Source organism: Corvus hawaiiensis, chromosome 1 (assembly GCF_020740725.1).
Source record: "Corvus hawaiiensis isolate bCorHaw1 chromosome 1, bCorHaw1.pri.cur, whole genome shotgun sequence".
Classification (NCBI taxonomy): Eukaryota; Metazoa; Chordata; class Aves; order Passeriformes; family Corvidae; genus Corvus; species Corvus hawaiiensis.
In genome coordinates, this window is record NC_063213.1 from 88,825,560 (window position 1) to 88,851,422 (window position 25,863).

The following is a 25,863-nucleotide window of genomic DNA, read 5'->3' on the forward strand; positions in this document are numbered from 1 at the left end:
GTAGGCATCAGACTCACTGGGAAATGTAACTGTAAAGGGGAATTCTGTATTCTAGCTTACAAAATCAAAAAGGATACATGAGAGAAGTAATTTGGAACTGGAAATAAAAGCTGTGGTGATAACCAGATGGGAAGTGGATTCAGAGCTGCCTTGCTGTTCCAGTCACAGTCTTTGGCTCATAGAGGGCAGGAAAAGCTTTTTGTACCACTGGCCTGCAGTATTTTCCCCAGCCAGACCCTGAAAGCCAGTTCTAAAAAATGTCTTTTGGCAATGAACACCCAATGCATTTTCTTTATCTCTCCAGATATAACTAATTTTAAAAGCCTGGGAGTTTTAATAATGGAAATTCACGAGCTATTCAAGTTTCTTGGGATTGTTGCTGTTGCTTTCTGTGGAGTTAAGTGATTCCTTGTTGACACTGAGTTTTAATGTCCCAGTCTGATTTTTACTTTATAAGTTAGGTGAAACCTGCTGTTGTGGTCTCCTGCTCTTGGGCTTTCTCATTGCTTATGTCCTTTTTTCCACAGCAGCAACTGACACAGGTTTCTGCAGTAGAGAACTGGGAAACCAGTAGTGAGCAGAGAGATCTAAAACTAAGAGGAAAAGTGGTAGCCCTTTTTGTCAGGCAGTTTCACCCTGCTCTCAGCCCGCATCACCTTATATATCCTTTCTTTCGTTTATGAACAAGCAGGACCTTAATACGCTAAGTAATTTAGGAATGGAAACAGTAAGAGGAAGTTTTGACCCCATCAGTTTTTAAGATCTTAACATAATGCACTGCAACATACAGAGAAAGCACCATCTTCCACAGCTGCAAATGCCTGGATCCAGCAGATGAAGACTAAGGTTTCCTTTTGCACTTAACTATGTATATAAACACGTGCTGTGTTGTAACATCTCCCTTTAGTGTAAACCATTGGCATTTGTTTGCCATAATGTGTGCAGATAGCACGACAAATGTTCTTCCTAGTTCCATGTGGATGGATCTACAGGAGCAAAAGGATAGTAATTTAGAGCTCTGTAAAGGGGAAATTCTGGCTAATGGTTTATCCATGTCAGGTGATTTTCTTGAAACCAAGCAGAATATGCAGAAGTTTGGTAGAAATGGTTGAGAGGAGACCTATATAGTCCTGTTATGCAGCCAGAGGGGATGTGCTGGTTTTGGCTGGGGTAGAGTTAGTTTTCTTCATAGTACCTAGTTTGGGACAGACTATCCAGGGATGTGTTCGTTACTGCTGAGCAGCACTTACACAGAGTCAAGGCCTTTTCTGCTTCTCATCCCACCTCACCAGCGAGGGGGCTGGGCTTGCACAAGAACTGACCCCAACGTACCTAAAAGGGACATTCCCTGTCATATGGTGTCATGCTCAGCATATAAAGCTGAAGGGAAAGAAGGAGGAAGGGGGCAGTGTTGGGAATGAAGGTATTTGTCTTCCCAAGTCACTGTTAGGTGTGATGGAGCCCTGCTTTCCTGGAGATGACTGAGCACCTGCCTGCCCATGGGAAGTGGTGAATGAATTCTTTGTTTGGCTCTGCTTGTGTGAGTGGATTTTTCTTTTACTATTGAACTGTCTTTATCTCAACCCACAGGTTTTCTCACTTTTACACTTTCCATTCTCTTCCTCATCCCGCTCATGGGGGAGTGAGTGAGTGGCTGCGTGGGGCTTGGCTACCAGCTGGGGTTAAACCATGACAGTGCAGTATGATAAAGACTGGAAAGTCCCTTCTACCAGATAGCTGCATAAAAACCTCCTTCTTTTAAATCTCATGGAATGATTTAGATGTTACTGTAGTTTATGCTGAACCTCCAGCACTGACTAATACCTAGAACCAAGGGTAGGGGAGTCACCAGGATATTCAGGAATGATGTGTTCAGAATGAAAAGGACCTGTTGTTACATGTCTCTGATTCCTCATCCTCAGGGTCATCGTCTTTCTTCTTGATCCTCTGGACTTTTCTTATATACTACTCATTTCCCACAATTGATTGAATGTCATTTCATATCTCTTGGAAACACAGGAGCAAGAAGTAAGGGAGGACACTTACACCTGGAGGAGCGGATACTTTTTTCAGTAGATTTAAACATATCATCATTCTTGTGCTGACAGTTTTATGTTAATTCCCTTGTGATAGAAGTTAAGACATTTGGCATTTCAGAGAAATATTCAAAAAAGGTTAGCTGCAACCCATCTTCCCGGAGTGGGGGTTTTGCCCTGTGTACTCTCCCTGTGGAAATCCGGGGACTGTTGCTGCTGGGTACTTTTTGCAGTGTCAGGAAAGCAGACTTCTCCTCTCAAAGAGGCAGGAAAATCCCTAAGCGTGAGCGTATAGAATTGCTCTGAAGTGCTGGCTGAATTGGGTATTTTTCATTCCCAGGGGAGACCCTGCCCTGGAGTTCTCCCTGCTTGTCTGTCCAAACCCACAGGCTCCCTGGGGTTTGCAGGTGGCTCTTTGCACTCTTTGAGCCTCTGCCAGCATGGCTTTAGGGTATGGGATAGGAAAGGGTGTCCAAGGCTATTTTGTCTTTCCCTCCTCCCACTCCCCACCTGTGAGTCCTTTACAGAGAAAGGGAATAAGGATGCAGGCTTGAAGCTGAGCTCTTCTCATATGCAGGCGTAATAGGATCCTTTCCCGACAAAGGATCCCCCTCTCCCACTGGGGGCAAAGGACCCTGCTCGCTGAGGGGACCCACTGTCCCAGATAATTAGCTAAGCAGCTGCTGTGTGTCTAAATGAAAAGGAGAGTAGGGAGGTTTTTTCTCTGCCAGGGAGCTGGGGCGGCATTCCTTGGAGGCAGCCTGCGCATTCCTCCAAAGCAGTCAGTGCTGACAGTGATGTGGGCTCAGCTTCCCGAAATTTGTACACAGCCACTTGCTCGGCCTAAGGTCCTTTACTGTGAGAAAGCGCTTTCCTGCACTAATCATTTATCCCTGGATCAGTGGGAGAATATGCAGCTTGAGTTCACATGTTCCACTAATTAATGCATAACCATTTATCCAGACAAAATAAGATCAGATTCAGAGGGAAAAAAGGAAATGTGTAACATGCAAAACGCAGTAATCTCAGCAGAAGCAGCAGTTGTGTTAATGCAGTAGCGGGCAATATGCCTGTGAATGAATCCCTTCTTCATGCATTTTCTCGGGGGTCTGGGTAGAAAAGGAGAGTGCCTTGTCTGGCCAAGACATTTATGACTAACTTCTGTGGACAAAAGCAAAACTAAGAAAAGAGCCTATTCTTGGCACAGGACCAGGTCTTTTCTTAGAGAACTGCTTTAATTTGTTTGACATACAGTGAAAGACTGGCACACTACGCTAATTAGTTTTATATACAGTTGTTTTATAGATCTGCAGCACTATATGTACCCATGGGCCTACTCCAGTGAAGTCTACCAGGCTCCTTCCTGATGCCTGTTCACAGGAGTAGACCTGTATGCCTGACTTCTCGCTGTATTGCTCAAATTCTTCCCTAGTTTTACAATTGTATACATTCATTCAGATAAAATAACATGCATTTAAAATTGGAATAGTGCAGTAATAAATTTAGAAGTGTGGCATTGGCATTCACAGAAAGGGTGAATGCCAAAATTTCTTACCATTATAAACACTTTTCTTTGTTCTTTCAAGTTTTTTTTCCCATCCGTTCTGCTGAAAAGGTAGGCAGTTCATTTAAATTCTGAAAGCCTTTTAATTTTATCACTAATACTTCTTCCTAGTGAGCATTTAAAATAATGTTTTATTCCTTGTTGCGGGGAGAGGAATTAAATTTTTTAGTTTCTAAATACTGCCTAATTTCCAAGTGGCTACTGGAAGACAGACAGTATTGCTACTTCTGTCCCATGCAAGGTAAAAATGAATGGCAGGAAATGTTTCAAATGTCATTTAAGTGGATCTGCACCAGGTATCCTGCTAATGTAATCAAATGTGGAGTTAATCTCCCTTTTATGTTTTTGTAAGGAAAGGAGCTTCATCTTGAAATTATAGCTTAAAGAAAAGAGGCATGGATGGGAGACATGGAGGTCATTCAGGCAGCAGCAAGTGAAGCAGAGCAACTCCCATTTGTGCTCAGCCAGATGTTCACAAGCCTTTGCCAACAGCTCAAAAGGCTGATGCTGTATAAATTACTATATCCCAGGGACTAATTCAATGGGTGTGATGGAAGAGGAAGGGAGGAGGATGGTACCCTGTCGGTCAGAGGTCAGGTGTAACACGTGGGACTGAACCAAGCAATGTTCAGCCAGCTCCACTTTTTCTTTTATTACTGTGGATTGAAAACACTTATTTTTCCCATAGAAGGCAGTCAGTACTTTTATTGAGAATATAAGGACAAATTATTACTTTCTTTAAAAAGTTCCTTTTCCCACATAGTCAAAAGAGGTGAATTCCCAATGAAATTTGAGCCTCTGACAATTACCTTTGAAAATATAAAATCCCTTTGAAAGCTGCAAGTTGTCTGATAAAATATCTTTAAAGACTTCTCTTCCTTTCTGAAAAGATGTTGATTGCAAACGAAACTGCCTTCCCTCCACTGCTACATTTGTACCAAATTCACCTATAGTAATCTCTTTTCACTTAGCCTGAATTGTTTTTCACTAAATTAAAAGCATTCAAAAATACAGAGTAATAAATAGTTTTCTTTTAGAGCGTAAAGGCTTCTCTTAACCAAAGTTCTGCTGTTGCAGGAAAATCGCCAGTTGCAGGTTGCTACCTGTCACACATGTCTGTCTCTACCACAAGCCTGGTTATCTATGATTCTCTGCATCTAGAAACAAGTGCTGAGCTAAGAGAATCTCTCTGTCTTTCAAGGATATACACTTCCCTGCTATGATGTGAAGGATAACTTAATAAATGTGACTCTTGCTGCTTGCAGAAAGGTAAATAAAACTCAGGCCCTTACCAGTGCCTGGTTTTTTATCATTTTCAAAAGAGTTGACTCTGATTTTGAATGTTTGAGATTGGCAGTGCTGATGCTTTTTAATTTCCTAGGATATCCTACATTTTACAGATTAAAAACAGGTTTTCAAGGTTAATGAAGTACCAACTCTTCATCCCAAACAGTATTGCTCTATCAGTGGGAAGCCCATGGAGGGACAGAGTGCCTTTCTCTCATAAAATAAGGAAATAAGCAGTGCCCTCTAGTGTTAGTTAACGTCAGAGGGAAACACAAGGAGAATTTTCTGTCATCTGTGTATATGAAATTAAAGCTATTTCACAGCCGCAGATGCAGTTCTTTATTTCATGAAGAAATGAAGTAAAAGTGACTACAATAGTGTTCCTTATCAGGACTCAGCTGTCAGAAACACCATCATTAATAGGTAGATGAAGTCAGATCTCACAAACTCCCTGACCTATGAACTCACTGACCTGTTTTATCTTCTCGTATCTTGAAGTATATGAATATAGAATGTCTCCAGCCTGCACCTGGCCTGAGGAAGGACAGGAAATGTGTTTTACCAAAGGGCCAGAGAAGTTTCAGGGAGAGGTTTAGTAGTGCATGTTCCTGCTTGAAGTTCAGAGCTTTGTTTTCTGGTGTAAAGCAGTCCTGGTGTACATATTCAACCTTATCTGACACTTTGTAACAAAGCAATGAACATGTGAGTCTTTGGACTGTCCTTGGAGCACCTCAGAATTTTCTGGGTTTGGTGACAGTAGCAGGCTAGACTCCTGTTTCAATGCTGTAGGCATCATTTATTTCAGTTACAGACAACTCTGCCAGGGATGTACCATGGGCATTAGTCACCTCTGTGCTTTAACATGGAAAGTTATTTCTCAGTCTGATTCAGAGGGCAACACTTTAAACTGCTTATGTAAAACAAGTATTCATCTGCTATCGAGTTTCTGAATTGTCTGCAGTATGAAAACATTGTAAGCAAATGTGGCTTTTCCTCTCTCTTGCTCTTTCCTTTTTTTTTAATTTTGTTTTTCTACCATAGGAAAACAGCTCAGAAGTGATTTTTGCCCTTCAGTTTCTGCTGATGCATTTTCATAGCCTCAGTTGCAGTCTAGGGCTTTTGGAATGAGCCTGAGGTCCCTGGGGTGTTAAAGTTACTGTTAACAAATGGGAATTCTCTAAGACCTCGAGAGCATCTTAGCAAGCGTACCCCAGCTGTAATCTGGAGAACAGCACACACCATAAAAGTACAGATGTTTTTAAGGGTCCATGCAGTACCTTGGCTTACACAGGCTTTCCTGCCCTGGGTGAGGTTCATCCTGGACTGAGGTTTTCTGAAGCAGAACGTCTTCTGATGTAGCATGGCCATCTCACTTTCCTCCTTGGGCTATGCTCAGAGAATGGTTCTGATGGCTGCCAGCACTGTAAGAAATGGGTGTCAAGACTTAGAGAGTGTGTTGCCCACGTGTAAGAGTAACAGGTGAAGGCGCTGGGGGCCTGTATCTTTGAGCTGACTCAACAAGATTAGCTCTGCATGAGGAGGTACCTGTGAGTGGACGTTGTCTCTGGTAGAAGATGTCAGAAATGAGATGAGATGAGATGAGATGAGATGAGATGAGATGAGATGAGATGAGATGAGATGACTTACCTGGACTGTCACTCCTCAGATGGGTTTTTAACCCATCTCAAGCATTTGTGATACCTGCCACAACTGTTGTCAAACTTGATACTTGCAGTAGTTGTTGGTCCTTAGCTCTAACGATGGACGCCTTTTTGAGCTGCAGTCGGTAACTTCTGTCCTCTTTGCTGCAGACAAGCAGGGAGAGCATTGTTTGCGCTGATTGCCAAGGATGAGGTTATGCTCGGTGAAAAGACCAAGGAGAAAAAATGTTCAGCATTGTTCCTCTGAGATGTACCAAAAACCTTCATGCATCAATGAAACAACCAGTGTTATGGTATCATAACAATGGTTTGTTAGGACTTCACCCCGGGCTGGGATGATGATTTCTGTTTAAGACCGAGACCAACAGATGGCATTTGTTAGAACATTGATATTTATGTACAAAGTTGCCAGGACTTTAAGAAGTGGTGCCTCTCTTAATTAAGATGATAATGCACTGCCTTGTTTGGAGACATTCTGCTCATAATGATGCTGGTGAATTATGAATAGAGGGAAATTAGTAATAACAAATGCCAGATGGAGGTAACTTTCAAAAAGGAATATTTTGTGTAATGTGGCATGTAAAGTTGACAGACTGGGTCTTAGAAGATCTTTATTATTCTTTAGGCTTTCCTGACAAAATTACTCTTTATCCTGCCAAGAAACGTAGTCCTACATGCCAGTGTGTTTTTAAGTGAGAGTAATTAAAGTGTGCCTCTAAGTTTATGGCTTGAAGTGAAATCCGTTCCTCCAATGTTTTGTCAAGAATCTATAAAAAGTGCAAGAAAGGAGACAACTTATAACAACAATAGTTTTGCCAGTTCTGTACATTCTGCCTTTGAAATCAGAGGCAATTAGGGATGAACAAAACTACTTTCAAAGTTAAAAAAAAAGTGTTAGTTTTGCTGACATTTTACTTCATACTTTTTCTTTGGTTGAAGATGGCTGTTGGGAATAAGAAATGTTTTTCTAAAATTAAACCCTACCTTCCTTGATTAAAGTAAAAAATGATTACTGAGTTATAAATGCATTGAATCCTCAAATGCTAGGCCCTTTTTGCAACTTCCTGACAGAGGGAAATAAAATTTAATTTGGCTTTGTAGTATAAAGTGGTAATTGAAAGATAAATAGACAAGAGAAAGTAAGAAATGAAATGCTGGGATTTGATATTTAATTTTCTCATAAGAATATTGTCACTCCGTGGGCATTCCAGATATCTGGACCTGCTGGCCACTGTCCATTGAAGAGAGGGTTCTTCCATGATAATCTGTGGATGAGGCAAAGTGTATCATCTGAGGTGACCATGAAGATTTGATTTTCCTTTGTGATTGCCCTTAGATTGGAGTAATGTAATAAAATTAAATTAGGGACTTAAATTAAATTTAGGACTGTAGAAGTATTTAATAAAGTCTCTATCAGGTAATAGTAATACTAAATGTAGTAGACCAGGAAGATTTGAAGAGCTCACCTTCTGCTCTATCCCTGCATAATCACAAATCATTTCCAAATTTGCAACAACAGGCTTGAGATGCACAGTCTCAGACTTACTTCCAAAGGCACTAACATTGTTGCAGGGTTCAGAAAGGCAGCAGAGGAGTTGCTTTTGTCTTCTTTAAATTATTTCTGTGAGGATGCATTAGTAGGGGAATAAATGAAGTAATACATTTCAATATTGGATGATGAAAAGAAGGCTTCTGCTTCATTTAGAAAAAGGTCAAGATCAGTTTTCATGAGAATAAAACACTGTTTTGAATTATACTTAGAACAGACTGTCCGACTATTTCTGGTATTAACGTTCATTGCTATTGGAGAAAGGATTTAACAATAGAAAGATGAGAACACAAGAAAAGAATGTCTAGAGGGAAGGCAGTCAAGGATGGGATTCAGTGGCTCTAGCTTTGATAACAGAGGCAAAGAGTGGTCTCAGCTGAGTCTTTTGAGATTAATCTGGTACTTTCAGTAAACCCTAAATTTACCTTAATGCAGAAAGAACAGTATTTCTAAGCATTTTCAAAAACTCCACAGAGAATTGTTTCTCACTGATCTTGTTGAAGCTATTGTGAATTTACTTCAGATGCCATCTGAAGTTATAGACAACTAAATCCTGGTTTACATGCACATTTAATGAATAAGTCCTATATCTATATTTTTAAAAGCTAATTTTTTTGAGAGCAGTCTGCCTAATGGGAAGTGGGTGCTAGGACTCTTTAAAAAGCTGTACTACATTCTTGCTGTGTTGTCAGTTTTGTTTATGCTGAAGTTTTTTCTGTTTTCTTATTTTGTTTTCCCAGAAAAACTTTACAATTCCAATGGACGGGAGCTGAGACGGGCACTTTTTTCCTTGAAACAAATATTTCAGGTGAGCAGATAATAGCTGTCTATTCTGTGAGTTGAACATGAATTTAATTTTTTTTTTTTTTTTTTTTTTTTAGTATAGAGAATAACAGTTTCTGGGGAAAGAGACTTTTAAGACTTCATTTGTAATTTGGAATTAGACTATTGCTTCTTAGGGTCTTTTATTTTTATGATCTGCAAACCTTCCCATGTTCCTTCAGTCTGTCAGAAGGCAGGACCAGACGTGGTGTAATGGCAGAATGAGTAGTGTAAATCTGCCAGGAGAGGAGACAAGAAAATTGAAACTCTTAGGTGGAAATTTAGACAGCTCTTTAGACAGTGGCATGGCTTGGTATTGGGAAGACTTGGAGGGGAATTTGAAAAGGTGATCCAGGGAACCATGAGGTAGGGTGATGGCCCAGTGTGGCCTGATTATGGACAAATAGTCTGGGTTTAAGCCACATCAAAAACTGAAAAGACCTGTGGGAGACACGCGACAGTTCTGATGAGGGACCAAAATGTACTGGGAGATCTCTGAAGGTGTTTGAACTTAGACTGAGTTCAGAGGAAAAGATTTACTGATAAGCCAAAAAGATGCTTCATAGAGCTGAGGAGGATATGGTAGTGACTGATCATTTTAAGGAAAGGCATGGTTTTGAGTGTAAATATTCATTATGGAGGAGATCTGAAATCTGGAGGATTTTGGGTTTTGTGGGGAAGTAGACAATGTGATAGACAAGTGGTGTGGTTGATAAGAAATTTGCTTGAATTAAAAGCTTGGATTTCAGATTGGTTTACTGGATAAAGAGAAGGACTTGGAAAAACTGCAGGACTGCAAGGAAACTTGTTGGAGAGAACGGGTCAGGAAAAGTAAAAATACATCCCCACTGTGAGAATTAGAGCATACTATCACTGTGATTCTCAAATGGAATTCATTTGAGACATTCCATTTTCAGTAAATATAAGTGTAATCAATAAGAGGAGCACTTTTCCTCCTCTACCAAGTGATCCAAATGGAGGATGACAACCTATAAACCTTTCTTTAGCTATAATAGGTAGGTGGAAAGATTTCAAACTCCTAGTTTAACATTTTTGCTTTGTTTTAAATAGACATTTATTTTAAGAAGAATAAAAACATTTAAGAAATCTTCAAGACTGCAAATTTTCTAAACACATAATCCTTTTTATAGGTTTCAAAGTTAAGCATTTAGAATTTAGAAAATGCCAGAATTAAACTTTTCTGAACAGTAGGAGTGAGTGGTGAAGGGTGGACCATATAATGTTAAATCTTGGTAGCTGAAGATGTGTTCTGGGTCAGAAAGATGTCCCTGAATTTTGAAATTTTTGGGCAAGGAATGAGTTCCAGTTCAAAACAGTCTGGTCATCTCATGACTGCAGATTGGGAAAACCATTGTCTCTTCAGGAGACATTGTCCCTCACTCCCAGAGGGAGACTGCTTCAGAGTCACAAGGATGCAAGTTGGGTTTCCCTGTGAGCTTGCCAAGCATGTGGACTGTGTGCTCAGAGGAAATCAGGCAGGTTTCCAAGAGTCTTCTCTGGTTTCTTCTCTTTTTGTGCACTTCAGCTGTTTCTGGGAAATATTTGTGTTTTGCTGCATTTATGTATTCCACAGATAATCTGGGCACTCACTCATATTTAACAGTGAGCACTAAGCCTCTCTTCCCACCCATCCTGCACCTCCCATGCCCTTCCATCATGAATTCTCCCAGTTTGGATATTCATAAATATCCTCTTCCCTATAGGTTATTTGAAGTCTAGTAGGTATTTCTGAGCACAAGTGCTCAGTGCTTTCAGAGGACACACCAGTAAGATCTCTCCCTTCCAGCTGATCAGCTGTTCTACTGAAAATGTTGTTTAAATATTTATCCTAGTTAATTTAAGGAGTTGACTGTGTTGAAGAGTAACGAGAGAGAAGGGAGAAGCGATGCACACAACCCATATCTGTGTATGAATTTAGTCTTAAGTGAAATGCATCTGACTGTTTCAGGACATAATTTTCCTTGAAGAATTCAACTTTCTTGTTTTCTAATGTACATGGTATGGAAAGGGATTTTGGAATTACCAGATACCACAGAACTGGTAGAACTGTGGCTAATTGCTGAGCAAACATGCCCTTAAAAAAGTCTGCATATACTCTCGAAATACAGGTTCTCTTAGGGGGTGATTGAAAAGTGTTCCTCAAGATGGAGACTGTTCATATAATATGCTCAAGTATTTGAGGTAGTACACTTTCAACTGGAAAACAAGCCCCTGTCAACCCCGGTTTGCTTGCCAGCTTTGCTGTCCTTAACAACAGCATTACTAAGGGCATCCTTTGAGTTTGATTTTAGTTTATCTCATAATGAACCATGAGACAGAATGTAAGGTAATTTTTGTATCAGTTTTAGAAAGAAAATCTGTTCCAGTTCTTTACCGAAGGAAAATGCAAGTAAATATAATAAGGTTATATTATAAACGAAACATTATTGTCCAAAATGTCATGCCTCCTTTTTTTTTTTTATATGACATGAAAGTACGTCAGCATTAGAAATTTATTATTATGGTAAATGTTTTTTTAAAGTGTGTTTTTCAACATAAATATATTTTTTGATTTTGTATGCCAGTATAGATAGTATTTTAAATTCCTTGAGAGTGTAATATTTTGGAAATAAAATGTTGACTTGAAAAAGAGTGTTTTCACAACAAGAAGTTTTCAGAGTGTTATGGAGACTTCATCATGTCTTTAAGTGCCAGGACAGTTCATAACACCATTTTTTTATAATTTCATCATTGCTGACTTAATTTGGCAGAGTTCTGTGTCAGGATCATTTTCAATTTAAAGACCTCCAAGGTAACGTGGAGTCTCTCATTTGCATTAATTGGGAATAAGCCCAAGTTTTACATTGAATTTGAATTCCAAATAGTCGGAGCTCTTGATTTTTCATGTAAAGCCTCAACAAAGCTTAGCAATGTTTGGCAAGAGCAATGTCTTTGTTTCAAAATTTAGATGAAAGAGTCATTTGGCATGTCCAAACTTGGAATTTCTCTTTGATTTCTTCTGGTGGGCTGGTTTTGGCAAAATGATGAAGGTTATGTGGAGCCTTTTTCTTTGACAGTACTGCCATTCTGTTCCAGTCATTCATTCTGAAGGGGTGAGAGAGCCACAGTCATCATCTTTTTCTGGATTGTAGTGCAGTTTCCTTCCTCTGTTTGCCAGTATGCTTTTTGACAAACAAACTTACAGAGTAAGATGAAATTGATAACCAGTACAGTTTCCTTACCTTTGAATGGATTTTCTGACAGACTTCTGAATTGCCTGGTTCTTGTATTTATCAAAGAGTCATGGTTTTTGTGCAAAGTGCTAAAAATTCCAAAGGCATTGAGCAGAATCCAACCGAACATGGCACTTAGAAAATCAGGCTCAAAAATCATTCCTCATTTCGTAAGAGGGTTAAAAATACATCTGCTTAAAACATTTAATTCAGTATCAATCTTAAAAGCAAAAACTTGAGCAAAAGCACAACAATAAATGTAAATAGTGCTGTGAGATTTAAGTGGTAGTAAAAACGTTTATTTAACACAGCCTGTGATACAATTGGATGTAATATAAAGCATGCATGTTTTACAACCTATAAGCAAGTGTGTTTTGTAGTTACAAAGCATAGTTTCAAATCATGTTGATTGCATAATTTCAAAATAGGAAATAACTGGGTAAGAATGTGGTGTTGTAAGAAAAGTAAGAAAGCCATAAAGCATGTCTCAAGTCTGTTGAAATCTATAACCTTGTGTAAATCTGCTTATTAAAGTTTTGGAAAATATTTTTAATCAATAACCATCAATCATTAGGTTTCCTGGAAAGGAGACCTAAAGTGTATATTTTAAAAAGCCAGCTCTCTTTTAGGACTGTTTTGCCTACAAGTGTGGTTTGACAGGTGCAGGAGATCTCCCATTAGGTTTCCTTGAGGAGTCTAGATTCCTGTTTTGTGTTGTGATCAGCGTATCAAGGGACACAGTTACAAAATTCTCTTTCAGAATTTTCTTCTATTGTTGAGAAATTCATTAATCATTGAACAATTGAGCTTTGTGTAAAAAATGTCACAAAGAACAGCTATGTGGGAGCCCTGGAAACATTAACTAGAAGGTGTTTGGATAGACACAGTCTTATCAGTGAGTGAAATCAAATGTCACACACTTCAGCTGCTAAGGAGTCATCAATCATCCTTAGGAGTGAAGAAGGAGTATTCTGTGTTTGCCTCATTGATCTCAAGGAAGGAGGCTGCTCCTTCCCCTCCTGCAGGCATGACTGATGAGTCCTTAGGGCTTGAAGCTGTGTGACACTTGATTTAGGGGCTGCTGTCATCACTTGTGAGGCAGGCTGCCTGCCACCTCTCCCCTACAAGAGCCTCTTGGAAGGGTTCTTGGTTAAGTCATGAAAAAGAGAAACCTTAATTTCCTTCCCAAATTGATTTCACCAGAGTTCTACATAGCAGTTTACAGATCTATTTAATCCTATTTTACAAAGGAGATGTCTCATCTCATAGATATTTAGAGATTATAAACAAAATAGATATGACACATTAAATGTCAAAATGAGTGTCTCAGTTTCATTAGCAAGTAGAGTGCCTTCTTCATGTCTAGACAATGTTATGGGCTGAGATCTAAACAGTGCTTAATGAGAGTAAAAACTGTGAACTGCTTACACCGTAAAGATAGCCTAAAACTTGGGAAGCCACCAGTATTCCTTCTCTAAGCACTACGAATGTTTGACTTGAAACAGGAAATGTTGTTTAGTATGATGCCCCTGTCTACTTTAGCTTCCTCAGGTATGTAATACAATGTCTGAATGTTGTTTGATCTGTTGCTTATCTGCCATGAAGAATATTCCTGGTAGGGTCTGCCCTAGGTGACTTTTCTAGGAATTTTTAATTCTGCTATTAACTGGGAGGACAAACACACAGTATGTTGATGTATCTGCTCTCTACAAAAGGTGCAGAAAATGAAATTCTGTCCCTATCAAGCCAGTGGCATAAAATGTCTTTAGTTTCAGTATTATTTTTAGCTGGTGGTTGAGTGTATACAGGGAGATAGACTGTGGTAAACAGAGATGATTACAGCAGGACTTTTTTTGTTCATTCCTGCTAAATGCCATTATTGGGGGGAGGCAACCAAAGATTTTCTGCCCAGTAATTTGATAGGTTAATGTGAGACTGAGGTGTAACTTATTTTTGCTTGCTTGCTTCTTACATTCACAGGGGGGAAAAAAAGTTATCTGGGGAAAAAAGATCCTCTAATTATCTGGGCCTTCATTAACTGAATAAAATGAAATATTGGATGAAGAAAGATGCTTACAAATTGTTCAACATGCTTAAATAGGAGCACAGTTTCTTTTCTGTGTTCTTTCTTTCAGCCTGTTTTGAGAATTGTAGCACAGTTCAGTTCCCTCTCAGTTTATTGTTCTGTACAACCCAGAAAGGCAGCCCAACATTTTCAGTGGTAGAACTTGATGATAACTCTGCAATTTTTCTCAGGTGAACACGGCATCATCCCAGCTACAAAGTTAAGTGCAGTGGGAACACTAGAAGTAGCATTATATCATAACAGTAAGATGGCTTTCTACCTGCAGCTCCCTCATCAGATGCAGGAATCAGGCAGATTATGTAAAAGTAGTGAAGTTAATGGCCAAAGTCACAGAAGAAGCAAAGTGCCATGTTCAGAGTAAAGGGCAAACAGGACCTTCTTGAGGAAGATAGTGATGAAGATTAGGCAGAATCACAGTAATTCAATCTTGGTAATTGAAGAAAGCAAACTTAAAGTAAGAACATAAGTGTGCCATGGGAGCAACTTTGCTGTGCAGGCTAAGGACCCTTTCCTCTCTAAATTTTGTCCTTCATTAACTTAAGACAACAGTAATTCTTTAGGGTTGTCAGTTACATCCACTGAAGGTATCTTTGTTTTTGTCTTAGTGGTGCAAATTTCTATTTCCTTCCCTATGTGTTAGGTGCCAATATGTGTGTTTTAGTGACTTGTTAAATGTCAGAAAAATTTAAACATGAAAGACTGTAGGCTGATTTTTCTCCTTGGTTTAACCTAAATTTCCCCTCTTTCGGTTTGTACCCATTACTCCTTGTCCTATCACTGCAGCTCCTGATGAGGAGTCCCTCTCTGACTTCCCTGTAGGCTCCCTTCAGATGGTTACGATGGGATCTCCATGCAACCTTCTCTTCTCCAGGCTGACCAGCCCCAACTCTCTTGGCCTGGTTTTGTAGGAAGGGTGCTCCAGTCCTCTAATCCACTTCATGGCCCTCCTCTGGACTCACTCCAACAGTTCCATGTTCTTCTTATATTGGGGACACCAGGACTGTGCACAGCACTCCAGGCGGGGTCTCGCAGAGCAGAGGGGCAGAATCCCTTCCCTCATCCTGCTGGCTATGCTGCTTTGGATGCAGCCCAGGACACGTCTGGCTTTCTGGGCTCCCAGTGCACATTGCTGGGTCATGTTGAGTTTTTCATCAACCCAGGTTTCCCCTGCAGTTTTTCCCCCAAGTTTTCTCTACAGGGCTGCTCTCAATCACTTCTCTGCCCCACCTGTAGGTGTGTCTGCAATGGCCATGACCCAGGTCACTTGAACTTCATGAGGTTTGCATTGGCCTTCCTCTCAAGGTCCCTCTGATCAGCATCCCTTCCCTCCAGCAACAAAATTGAGGATGAATTTTCATTGTTGTCATCACCAGAAGCCTACATTGCAGGCTGCCTAAGTATATTGCCTCACTGAAAGTAAAGGGGGATGGTAATTTCCATGCATGCTGTTGTAAAATGCTGCTCCATGTAAACAGATGAAAGAAAAGGAAAAAAGGGAGCAATGTAAAAATACTGATGTCTCTGTGTCATGTTATGGCCATGCTTCTACACAGATGTACATGAAATGAGTTTGGAAGATGTAAAGACTGGTGGACAGAAGAAAATGAGGAGTGAAGCCACAGCATGGAGGAGTGTAGGGAAAAGTTTGGAGGGAAGAGGAATGGAAGCTTGGCACAGCTGGTGAGGGCAGTAAAGTGGCTGAAGTGCATTTGCAATCAACAAGAAGAGCAAGGGGAAGGAGCTTCCATTGAGATACAAACCAGCTGCTTGATCCTTGCAGACCCTTCACCTCTAAAATGCTTCTGCCTCAGTTATTTCTAGCAGCTTACTGCAATTTTGAGACATCCCAGTCCAGGGCAATCTTGTTCTCAAGGAGTTGTTCTTCTAGGTGCTGGTGGGAATTTGACAGAAGGAAGACAGCAGGTGAACCTGCCTAGCACCTATCTTGGGGTAGTTTCTGGCTTACCAAGTATCAGGGAGTGGAAATACATGTCCTAGAGAAATGGTCTCTCTGCAGCAGAGGACTCTCAGATCTGTGTTTGGTTCATCTTCTAAAAGTAGTGCCTTGACACAATGTAGAGCTGAGGTTTCATGTTTAGTACAAGACTTGCCTAGTTAACCACTGGCTTACCTGGTCCGTACATAAAATTGTTTTGTAGCTTCATAAATAATTGAGGTTGAAATGGCAACACAGTCTTGAGAGACTCGTAGGACCTCACTTTATGTATGGATGTGTGTATATATGTGCGTGTGTGTATGTTTTTGGAATGATTTCTTTCCAGATTTGTTTGCAATAGATGACTTGGCTTTTAAAATGGACTGAAATAAACAGTGACAATTGAATTAGATAATATCAGGCACTTCTGGATTGGCAACCTAGGATTTTAATTATATCAATAATTTTGGAGTCCAAAGGACAGAACTATAGCTTGAAGTGTGGGAAAGTAACTATAAATTATATCTTGGCGATCTGTGCTCCTTCAATCACTTCCTGACTATGTTTACTCAGTTTTCAAGCCAGAGCAAGCTTTTCTAATGGCAAACATTGCAAGCCAATCTTGATCTGTAAAATGCGACCTGTCGCTTAGCCAATAAAAAAGCTAGACTATGGAAATGCTTTGGGATTTCTGTTTCTAATAGAGCACAACATAGCTTTTATTACTACATCATTTTAGTCTTGTCAATGGGAGTAATTATTTTGCTGGTAACTTCAGCAGATGTGATGCATACTGAAGGCAGGTAGCTATAGTTAAAAATACTATTGTGGAGGCTTAGTTGTGATATATTTCTAATGTAGTCACTGGGGTTGCAGAGGTAGGCAGCCAAAAGGGCGGCTGGGAGGAATTGCATGTTAATTTTCCATTGCTCCTGGGATGGTGAATCGTATAAGCATTTGAAATTATACAGGGAGCCTGTGGATATGAAGACTCTCGGGTCATGGAAATGTGTTATGGTCATAGCCCTGTGCTGCCACATTGCTACTGCTGCCCAGGGCAGTCAAATTAGGGGCAAAGTATGGGGTTGATTTGGGTTTTGTTTGTCTATGTGAGGGTCCGCCAGAGCCAAAGGAATGCTTTGGAAAAAAGATCTATGTCTATTCTCTTTGCACTATTAAGTATAGGAAGAGTGGAACAAGGGCCTACTCATCATTGATGCTATTGCTAATAGAAACCTGGATTTTATCATTCTGCCTTTAGGCACTTAGTAACAGAGAAAGATTTTGAAGTATATTGGGCAATATTCCTTTATTTTACTTTGTTGTGGTGGAGTGCCTGATACATTGTCATCTGAGATTTATGCCGGCAAAAGCCTGCAGTCGTGCATGGTTTGCTCTTTGACCTGCCTCCTCCTTCCTCCCTTTCCTCACCAGTCAGCTGCTGTCCCTCTGCCGCTAATTTACATCCCCAAATGAATGAAGCTTAATCCCTAAACCTTAATCCTCCTAAAACCAGCTGAACTTTGTGATCCTATCTTGACTTTGCAGGAGATTAAAAAAAAAAAAGGGGGGGGGGGGGGGGGGCGTGTTAGAAAAAATGTGCTCTAACTTCTAAAGAGTGCAGCCATCTTTTATGTTTTTCGGAGGGCTAAAATGCACTGGCATTGTATTGATCTATGTATTTTTCCTTTTTATTTTAATTTTTCACGTTGAACATAATCATTTGGGGTTTCTGTTTCAGTTCTGCTTCCTTGCTGAGCAGTGTGTACTCTTGGCAGGGGAATCTGAGGAAGAGGGCTTTCCAAGGAGACCTTGCTCTGACATAATAATGTGGACTGGGGACAGTGCACTCTGCCAGCATACTATTTCATAGATGAACATAGCAATGAGTCAAAATTTCACTAGCTCTCTCTCTTGAAAAGTAGGGATGTTTATTTCAGGAGCCAGGTAGTGTCTGAATGAGCTGCACCCTTTCTGCTTGTAGGATTCTGTATCCCAAAAGATTTCAGGCTGCAGAAGAGAATGCTCCTCCACTTTAAACTGGGTATATATTTCTCCTCATAGTCATGGTGCCCGGTGAATTGGCAATATTCATCATACCTTTTGCCTAGGTGAATTATCACAGTGTTGAAATGTGAATGCAGTATATCTTTGTACAATTTTTGGTTTACAGACAAAACCAGAGCTGACCTGATAATCAGAGTTTAAATCTCTCTTAATAGGGATGTTGTAGAGTGACAGAGCAGAGAGGGAAGCTCTTCCTCAAGTAGACAGTGAAGTGCATCAACCTCTGGAGCTCAGTTTGAATGCAATCCCTCTTATAAACCCACAGGCAAAGCTTAGCAAGGAGATTCTCCTCTCTGCCTGTGCTGCTCTCACTTTTAGGCTGGATCATAGCAACTTGTGCATTTTGGAAGGTTTGGTCAGTATGGAATGTGATTGCTGGCTCACTTAGTAATGTGTCATGTGGAGAGCACAGGTTGGGGAACCCAATGGTTTTCCTTATTTAAAGAAATGAATATTATAAAATGTGCAGTCTTTAACTTTGTAACAGATACAGGAGAGAATTGTACAAGATGGAATTAAATATGGGAATGCTTAAGCACCCAGAAACAATGGGATAGCTTATTAAAGGAAAGCAGGGAGAGAAAAACCCAAAACATAAAAATGAGATTCTTCTTGGTGGAAATCTTATAGACAAGCATCTTGTTTTGTGTTATGATTCCTTGGAAAGACAGTACTTTGCACAGCTGTTAGCCACGTAAGAAAGAAATACATATGTGCATATCTAAGTGTGAATATTCACTTAGTATTCCAGTTTCCCCAAATACTTGGAATGAAGCTTTCAGCAGTGCTTGTTAGATTAAAAAAAAAAAAATCCTCTTGAGAAACTATGTTCCAAAACCTCAATTCTTATTAGGAAATGAAGCAACTTTCTTGTGGCATAAAAATAATCATGCTTTGGGTAGAAGCTTTCAAACATATGGCCCACAGAAATAGCAGACTTCAGAAAGATTTATCTTAAACAGTCTATAAACAATTTATCTTTGCATGTGGAAGCTGCACATCAGATAAAACATGTCCTTGCAAAGTGCCGTTCCTTAGGAAAACATCTTCAGTCTCCATCTTCAGGTAAGACCCCGCAAAACTACCTTAGAAAATATGTCAAATGGTACAGAAGTGTAGGAAAGAAGACAGTAACTCCCCCACTGCTTTGCCAATGACACAGGAACCAATGGTACAGGGTTTGTAGGGTCTTTTTAGTTGCTAGTCTGAGTTACGGAGGTGAAAAAGTATGGTTTGTGCATTTTGTCAACCACACAAGCAAGTTTTAATATACCAGTTTGAGTATAGTGTCTTTTTCATTATATTGGACAAAAATAGCCATCTATTGCACAGACATATATTATCTCGTTTTTTCTTCCTCTGGGATGCGTAAAAAAAGGAAGAGACATGATCTAATTCAAGTCTGTGAATAAACGAGCAAAATATAGTTATCTGACGAGGCCAATGGTATCTTTTCATGAAGACTTTAAGTAGCCAGCCTTTGTGTCACTGCACAATCTTTATGGTTGGCAGGAGCTTAGCAGGAAGCTTAGAGAGCTTTGCCTGTTTTGCTGTTTTTCTCATCAGTGCCTTAATGCCTGCTGATTAAGGGCTCATAAATCTTTGCAATATTAGCAGAGGAGTCCATTTCCATAGCAAATGGCAACATTTCCCTGCCTCCTTCTAGCTGTTATCACACACGTGTGGCATATACTTGTAGGTATCATTGTCACACTCATGCCATATATTCTATGCAATGAATGCTCTCTTCCTGGAAACCTGAACCTCTTAACCACTGCTAGAGAGTAGCCTTTACTCTTGAGGTCACCTAACTTGGCAAGTCAGTGAGTTAATGGGTCTGAAAAAATTATCCTAGGCCAAAATTGATGTAAACATTCTCCTTTCAATGTAGACCGTATGGGCTTGCATGCCTTTCATCTTTTGCTGCACATTCCAGATGTTTGCTTCTTTCCTCTCATCGTATATACAGGATGGGATAGATAATGTACTGAGTTGAGATTTATGTCCAAGGCATGATGTGTTTGTATTCTGCTTGATTACACCTTCTTTTTCCCCTTTTATTTGGGAGAGGAGAAGTACCTTAAAAGCCTTTTTTAAATTCAGGTTTGATTTGTTTATTCAGTGCTTTCCAAAAGCAGTCTGGTTGGAGTTCCTCATCCCCTCTATTTCCTCTGCTGTTCCCCTGCAATATATCTCCTTTCAGTTTAGGGTGACTCTGTGACTTGGTTGCTTTGAAAAAATTCCTGGAGAACTTCAACTCAAAATTTGCTTTGGAAAGGTCCGTGTTAAAAAATAAATAATTAAATAACTAACTACACAAATAAATCAACATAAAACCATATTTTTAGCTTGATTTATTTTGACAATCAAATGCTAATTTCTAATTTTTCCCCAGCTGATGCACTAATATGCATTCACTATTTAAGGTTATGGGGAACACCTTAAAGTTACAATGGCTGTTTCAGTTTTTATCTTTCACTGAATTTCAGCAGCCCTTAATGGCTAAATGCTATCAAAAAATTTATTTTGTTTTTTTGGGTTCAACCTGAAGGACTCTGAAACTGAACTACTGTTAACTTCTCTTCTATATGGACGATTCTTAAATTTATTTTTCATCATCCAAATGTCATTTATTTTTCCCAAAAAGGCATGGTAGGTCTATTAATACATGTCTGAATCCACAGACCACAGTTATTCCTACTTTTTTCTGTTTTTCCAGTATTCTTTATTTCACTGTGTGTCCATACAGAATAGATTCCTTTTTTCCTCAATTCAAGGAGGATTCAAACACACTTGATGCAAAATCAAAATGTATACTCAAGTATCAAGAAAATTTATTTAAAGAAAAAGGAAATGTTTTTGAAAGAGGATAACATTACCATCTGGAAAAAATTGTGATTATTTCACTCAAGAATTTGATTTGTTATATGTGTTATTTCTCTTAAATTAGACAACTGTGTTGTCTAACTATGCATCTGTTTCTCAACTGATTTTTTGAAAAACTATTTTGGAGGGTGTTTTCCCCACAGCTTTCTTGATTCTGTACAATTCCACCAGTTTCTGTTAGTTTCCTAAATTCTATGTACTCCTGTCTTCAGTCCCTTGCCTTTACTGCCACTACTGCCCCACTCTGGGTTTGGCATCTTTTCTCTTTAGTAGCAGGGAATTTTTAATCACTGATCTTGGCACACAGAGTAACTTCCTAGACATGCAAAGTCCTTGTGAAAAGCCTTGTTACCCTGACACATAGCCTTAGTTTACCTGAACCCTTAATATACTTTACATTAAGCTTCGCTGAGAGATTCCATGGGTATGTTTCCTCTCTTGAGTTTTAGGAAAAACAAAATGCAAAATTCTTGAAGAACAAGAAATTATTCAGGTATCCTTGAGTTAAAAACACATGTAACAAAGGGATGCATGGGAAGGAGCACTCACCTGGTGGTGAAAATACACAGAGGAAATTTGTCTTCAAAAAGTTGTGTGCTTGCATCTGTAGTGCCTTGGTCTGACATATGAGTTTGTAAACTTCTTGGCTTTTCAGAAAACACTATTTAAGGCTTTTATCTATCTACTGAAAAAAACCCAGCACTCTTAAAAATAAAACATTGAGATTAAGAAATAAAAATTATTTTTAGCTCAAGGGTGCATATGCAGAGGTGAATTTTATCTTATGTATTTTGGGCTTTTATGATATGCTTTCACCAAGATGTGGGGTATGATTGCATGCTTCCACTTTGTATACTTTCATACTTTATTTAAAGGATAAATCACTTTTATCATGTGATAAATATTTTTCAAATTGTTTTAACAACTTAGACCAGCTAAAACATGAAACTGATTTTTTTTTTTTTTCTCATAATTTCTAAACTTCTCACAAACTGCTAGGTTACCTTCCAATTATTAGTATCCCATTTGGTCAGACCGTAGGAATTATTGTAAATTATCTCTGGCGAAAGAAGGAAATTCATAATAAATAAACTGTCCAGTGGAAAAAAACTCTAAGTAAGTGAAATGTCACACTAAAAGGAGCTTGATTATTTTATTTCTCTTGGCAGTTTTCTAAGTGTTTGCCATGAATTCAAAAATCACTCTCAACAAATCTACTGTATGGATCTTGGGTTCTTGGGGCTGCACTATTGGAAAGCTGGAATTTATGTCTGTTACACTGTTGTGTATGAAAGCATAAATTAAGATTGTTTAAAAGAAGGCACTCAGCAACTGTGATTGTCTGCAGAGTAATTCTCTCCCATTAAGATCTTAAATTGGTCTTGTGCCTAATTTGCATGGCTAATTCATTAGGGGCTGTTTAATCCAGTTATTAGTAGCTTCTTTGTCTGCATGAGCCTTCTGTAAGGGTAGACAAGCTTTAGATGTGGTGCTCTATAGTCCCTTGGCATCGCAGTTAGGTATGTAAGGCCCAGGAAACCCCTCCTCTCCCTGGTGTCACTTCCACCTGTGATATGGGATTATTCTCCTGCCCTGAGGGAAGGACTGATGGTGAAAAAAGAGTGAGTCACTTTAGCAAGTATCAACTCCTGTGACACTTTCTCTTGTATTTGCTGTGTTTTCCATCACAGTGTGGGCATATTATCTACCAGTGCTCTTATTCTTAACACTTTAAATATTCTAAATATAATGAGTTAATATTATGTTAATAAATATAATATTACATTGCAATAAAACCAGTTTTAAAGTTTTGGTGTACACACTTAAAATACTGAATCATGCTGAGGAATAGAGATGATGTTCTCTTGTAGATCCTGACACTTCAGGGATGTAAGGATATTTGTTTATGTGATATGATGAGATTATAGTATTGTGGAGGATGTCTGCAAGCCTTCAATGAAAAAAAAAAGAAAAGTCAGGCAGATTTTAATTTTCTGTAGTTGACTGAAAGGTTAAAGCTTGTTTTTCTTGCTTTGCATTGATGCATTTCATTCTGATTTTAAAGCTCAGAATTCTGCTTGTGTTCTTCTGTATAATAATTTTGCTTATCAACTTGCTTGCACCACATGAAACATAGAATCAATGTTTCAGGCATGCATTTGTTTTTACTTTATGATATAATCTATTTCTTTGTCGTTAAAAATTCTAATTCAGCTTTTCCTTTCTCCTGTGACAGGATGACAAGGACTTGGTTCATGAGTTTGTTGTTGCTGAAGGTCTGACTTGCTTAATCAAAGTGGGAGCAGAAGCCGACCAGAATTATCAGAACTACATCCTGAGAGGTAAAGGAAATGCATCCAGAAGTTGTTTTTATTGCTTGGAAGCCCTCACAGGTCTGCAGCAACTTGCTGTGTAAAGTGTCTTTGAACTTGCTTCTCAGTTTGGTCCTGATTCTTTCATGTTATGCAAGAAAATTAAGGGCAGATTAATACCAGTGAGCAGAATGAATTGGAATATTTGGAATCTTGATAGTCTCCCCATTGCCCACCTTTTCTTGTAGATTATACTGCAAACCTCTAATTCTAAGAAAGGAAAGGCCTTCTAAAGCCTCTACTGGATAACTGTGTCAGAGGGCACAGAACAAAACAACTGCCTGGAGTGCGGTCATCTTTTACAGAGGAGCTGCTGTGAGCAGGTTGGACACAGCAGGACTAGTTTTGTGAGCTGTGTGTCTCTCCTTTCTTGCAGTGATGTGTGGCTCTTGACCTCCCAGGTTATGAGGGTTTTCTCCATGCTGCTTAGACAGTTCAAAAGTACCCGGGAAACAGAGAGGGGCAACACCCAGCCCGCTCCATCACCCTGTTGGGAAATGTGTTTTTGTATCACCTCTTTCTGTTGTGGTGCAGCAGAATGCAGCATCATCAGTATCTGTGGATATCATGCAGTATCCATGGACTAAACAGGGAGAAAGTCATACCTTAGGGGTCAGTTGGCTGGAAACAATGTTTGGCTGTCTGACATTTTGGAGCTAAGCAGGTAACGAGAGGTTTAGGTTCTGTTCTTTGCACTACAAGGATAACTGGCAGAGATAGGGTTTGGAGAGTGATTTGGAAAAGGTGTGCTATGTGATTAGAAAGTGATTTCCTCTGTTGTGGCCCAAATGGATGTGTGTGTTTTTCATCTAGCCAGGCTAGGCTGTAAATTGGAGGAAATCTAGGCTGTAAATTTGGAGAGTTTCTTCAGTATTTTGAGGGGAGAACAGTCACTCCAAGGGATCTCTGCTGCTGGATGATCTCATAGTAAATACAGACTGCTTACGAATGCATAGTTGTGGTAGATTGCTCATTCGAGTTTTCTTAGACTGACATATATGGCTGTATTTGAAAATGTTGCTTTGATGTATTTAACTGCTAAAACTCAAACTACACATTGAGGAGCAAAAAAAAATATACAAAAACAAGTAGAAGGATTTTGTAAGAACCAGAAATGCTGAATTATGGAAAGCAAGGATTCAAATAGTAAGTGGGGCTTCATGTGGAGACGTTGAAGATAAGATCAGCTTTTGGAGGTGTAAAAGAAACAAGCCAGTGGTACAGAAATTACGTTCTATGTCAGTAGCTGTGCAGTCACATAAAAGTACTTGAATAATAGACAAGGACACAGAAACATGTGCAATAAAAAGTTTCTGGGAGAAAACTGGCCATAGATGCTCTCAGGAAATTCAGACTAGAAGCAAAATAAAAGTGCTGTATGGGACAGTCTGGCCTTCATTCAAGGAGCCTTTCCCTTCTCCTTCCCCTCCCATATTCTAATGCATCCATCATTCAAGGAGATATAATGGTCTCTTTCTTGTTGTGGCTCTCAAGAGCTTGGTTCTATAATCTAAAATGAGAAATTTTCAAGTGAATTCAATGAATGATAAAACAGAGCCTTAGTGCCAATGTCCACAGCATCATACAAATGAAACTCATCTCATTGCATTGTTATTAACAAGATTACAGCTTGTTCAAAATGAATCTAACAAATAAACAAACAAAACAACAATACAAAAAACTAACTGGAAGTATGCCATAAAGCTAAAAACATTATTTCAGGAAGATGCCTTTCGGGATGGGTAGCTTCTGAAATCAGGTCTTTTTTTTCCCCACATTGCTGCTGTGTGAAGCTGAAGTTTCTCTCTGGGTAGTGTATCCTAGCATCTTGTACAATAATACAACTTTTCTGTGTGATGTGGGCTTCATTTCAGAACCAAAATTGGTCTTGATTGTCTTTGAGGAAGTTCAAGGCTTGTTACAACTCCAAAATTATATCAGGTGGTTTGCAGTTCCAGGAGCCAGCATGTACTTTCTGAATAGGTCTGCGTATGCAATGAGATAAAGATAGGTTTGGAAGTACAGTATAGCCAAACAATCTTATCCGAATGCATTGAGGAGGGTGCTGAAAAGAAGCATTAAATACGTCATGTAACAGTGTTTCTGGTTATTACTTTTGGAAGATCATAGTGGTTAGTTAGGAGTTTTATTGTGGCAGTTGTGTGTACTTATTGTAGTGCTGCATTTTACTAAACCGGGAGTACTGGTAAATAGGTGAGTAAATTTTACTGAAGGTAGATCACAGTTAGCACAGAGGTGGTCCCGTATGCTCTAAGCTTAGTGTTAAGTAGTGAAGATTTGAGAAGTAAAATGTAGTCTTCTTTTAGAAATGTTGTGCCTTCTTGCTGTGGTGTCCTTGTTCTG

The 25,863-nt window shown here is 39.3% G+C and overlaps 1 protein-coding gene across 14 annotated transcripts in view; it reads left to right on the plus strand.

The window, feature by feature from the left end:
- FHOD3 (formin homology 2 domain containing 3) overlaps nucleotides 1-25,863 on the plus strand; it is a 377,929-nt gene that overhangs the window by 165,319 nt on the left and 186,747 nt on the right. For all 14 annotated transcript variants that reach the window (XM_048312850.1, XM_048312857.1, XM_048312923.1 and 11 more), the window contains exons 4-5: nucleotides 8,838-8,905; nucleotides 23,364-23,469. In XM_048312850.1, coding sequence (XP_048168807.1) covers nucleotides 8,838-8,905; nucleotides 23,364-23,469 — 174 coding nt within the window. The remainder of the gene's footprint in view (nucleotides 1-8,837; nucleotides 8,906-23,363; nucleotides 23,470-25,863) is intronic.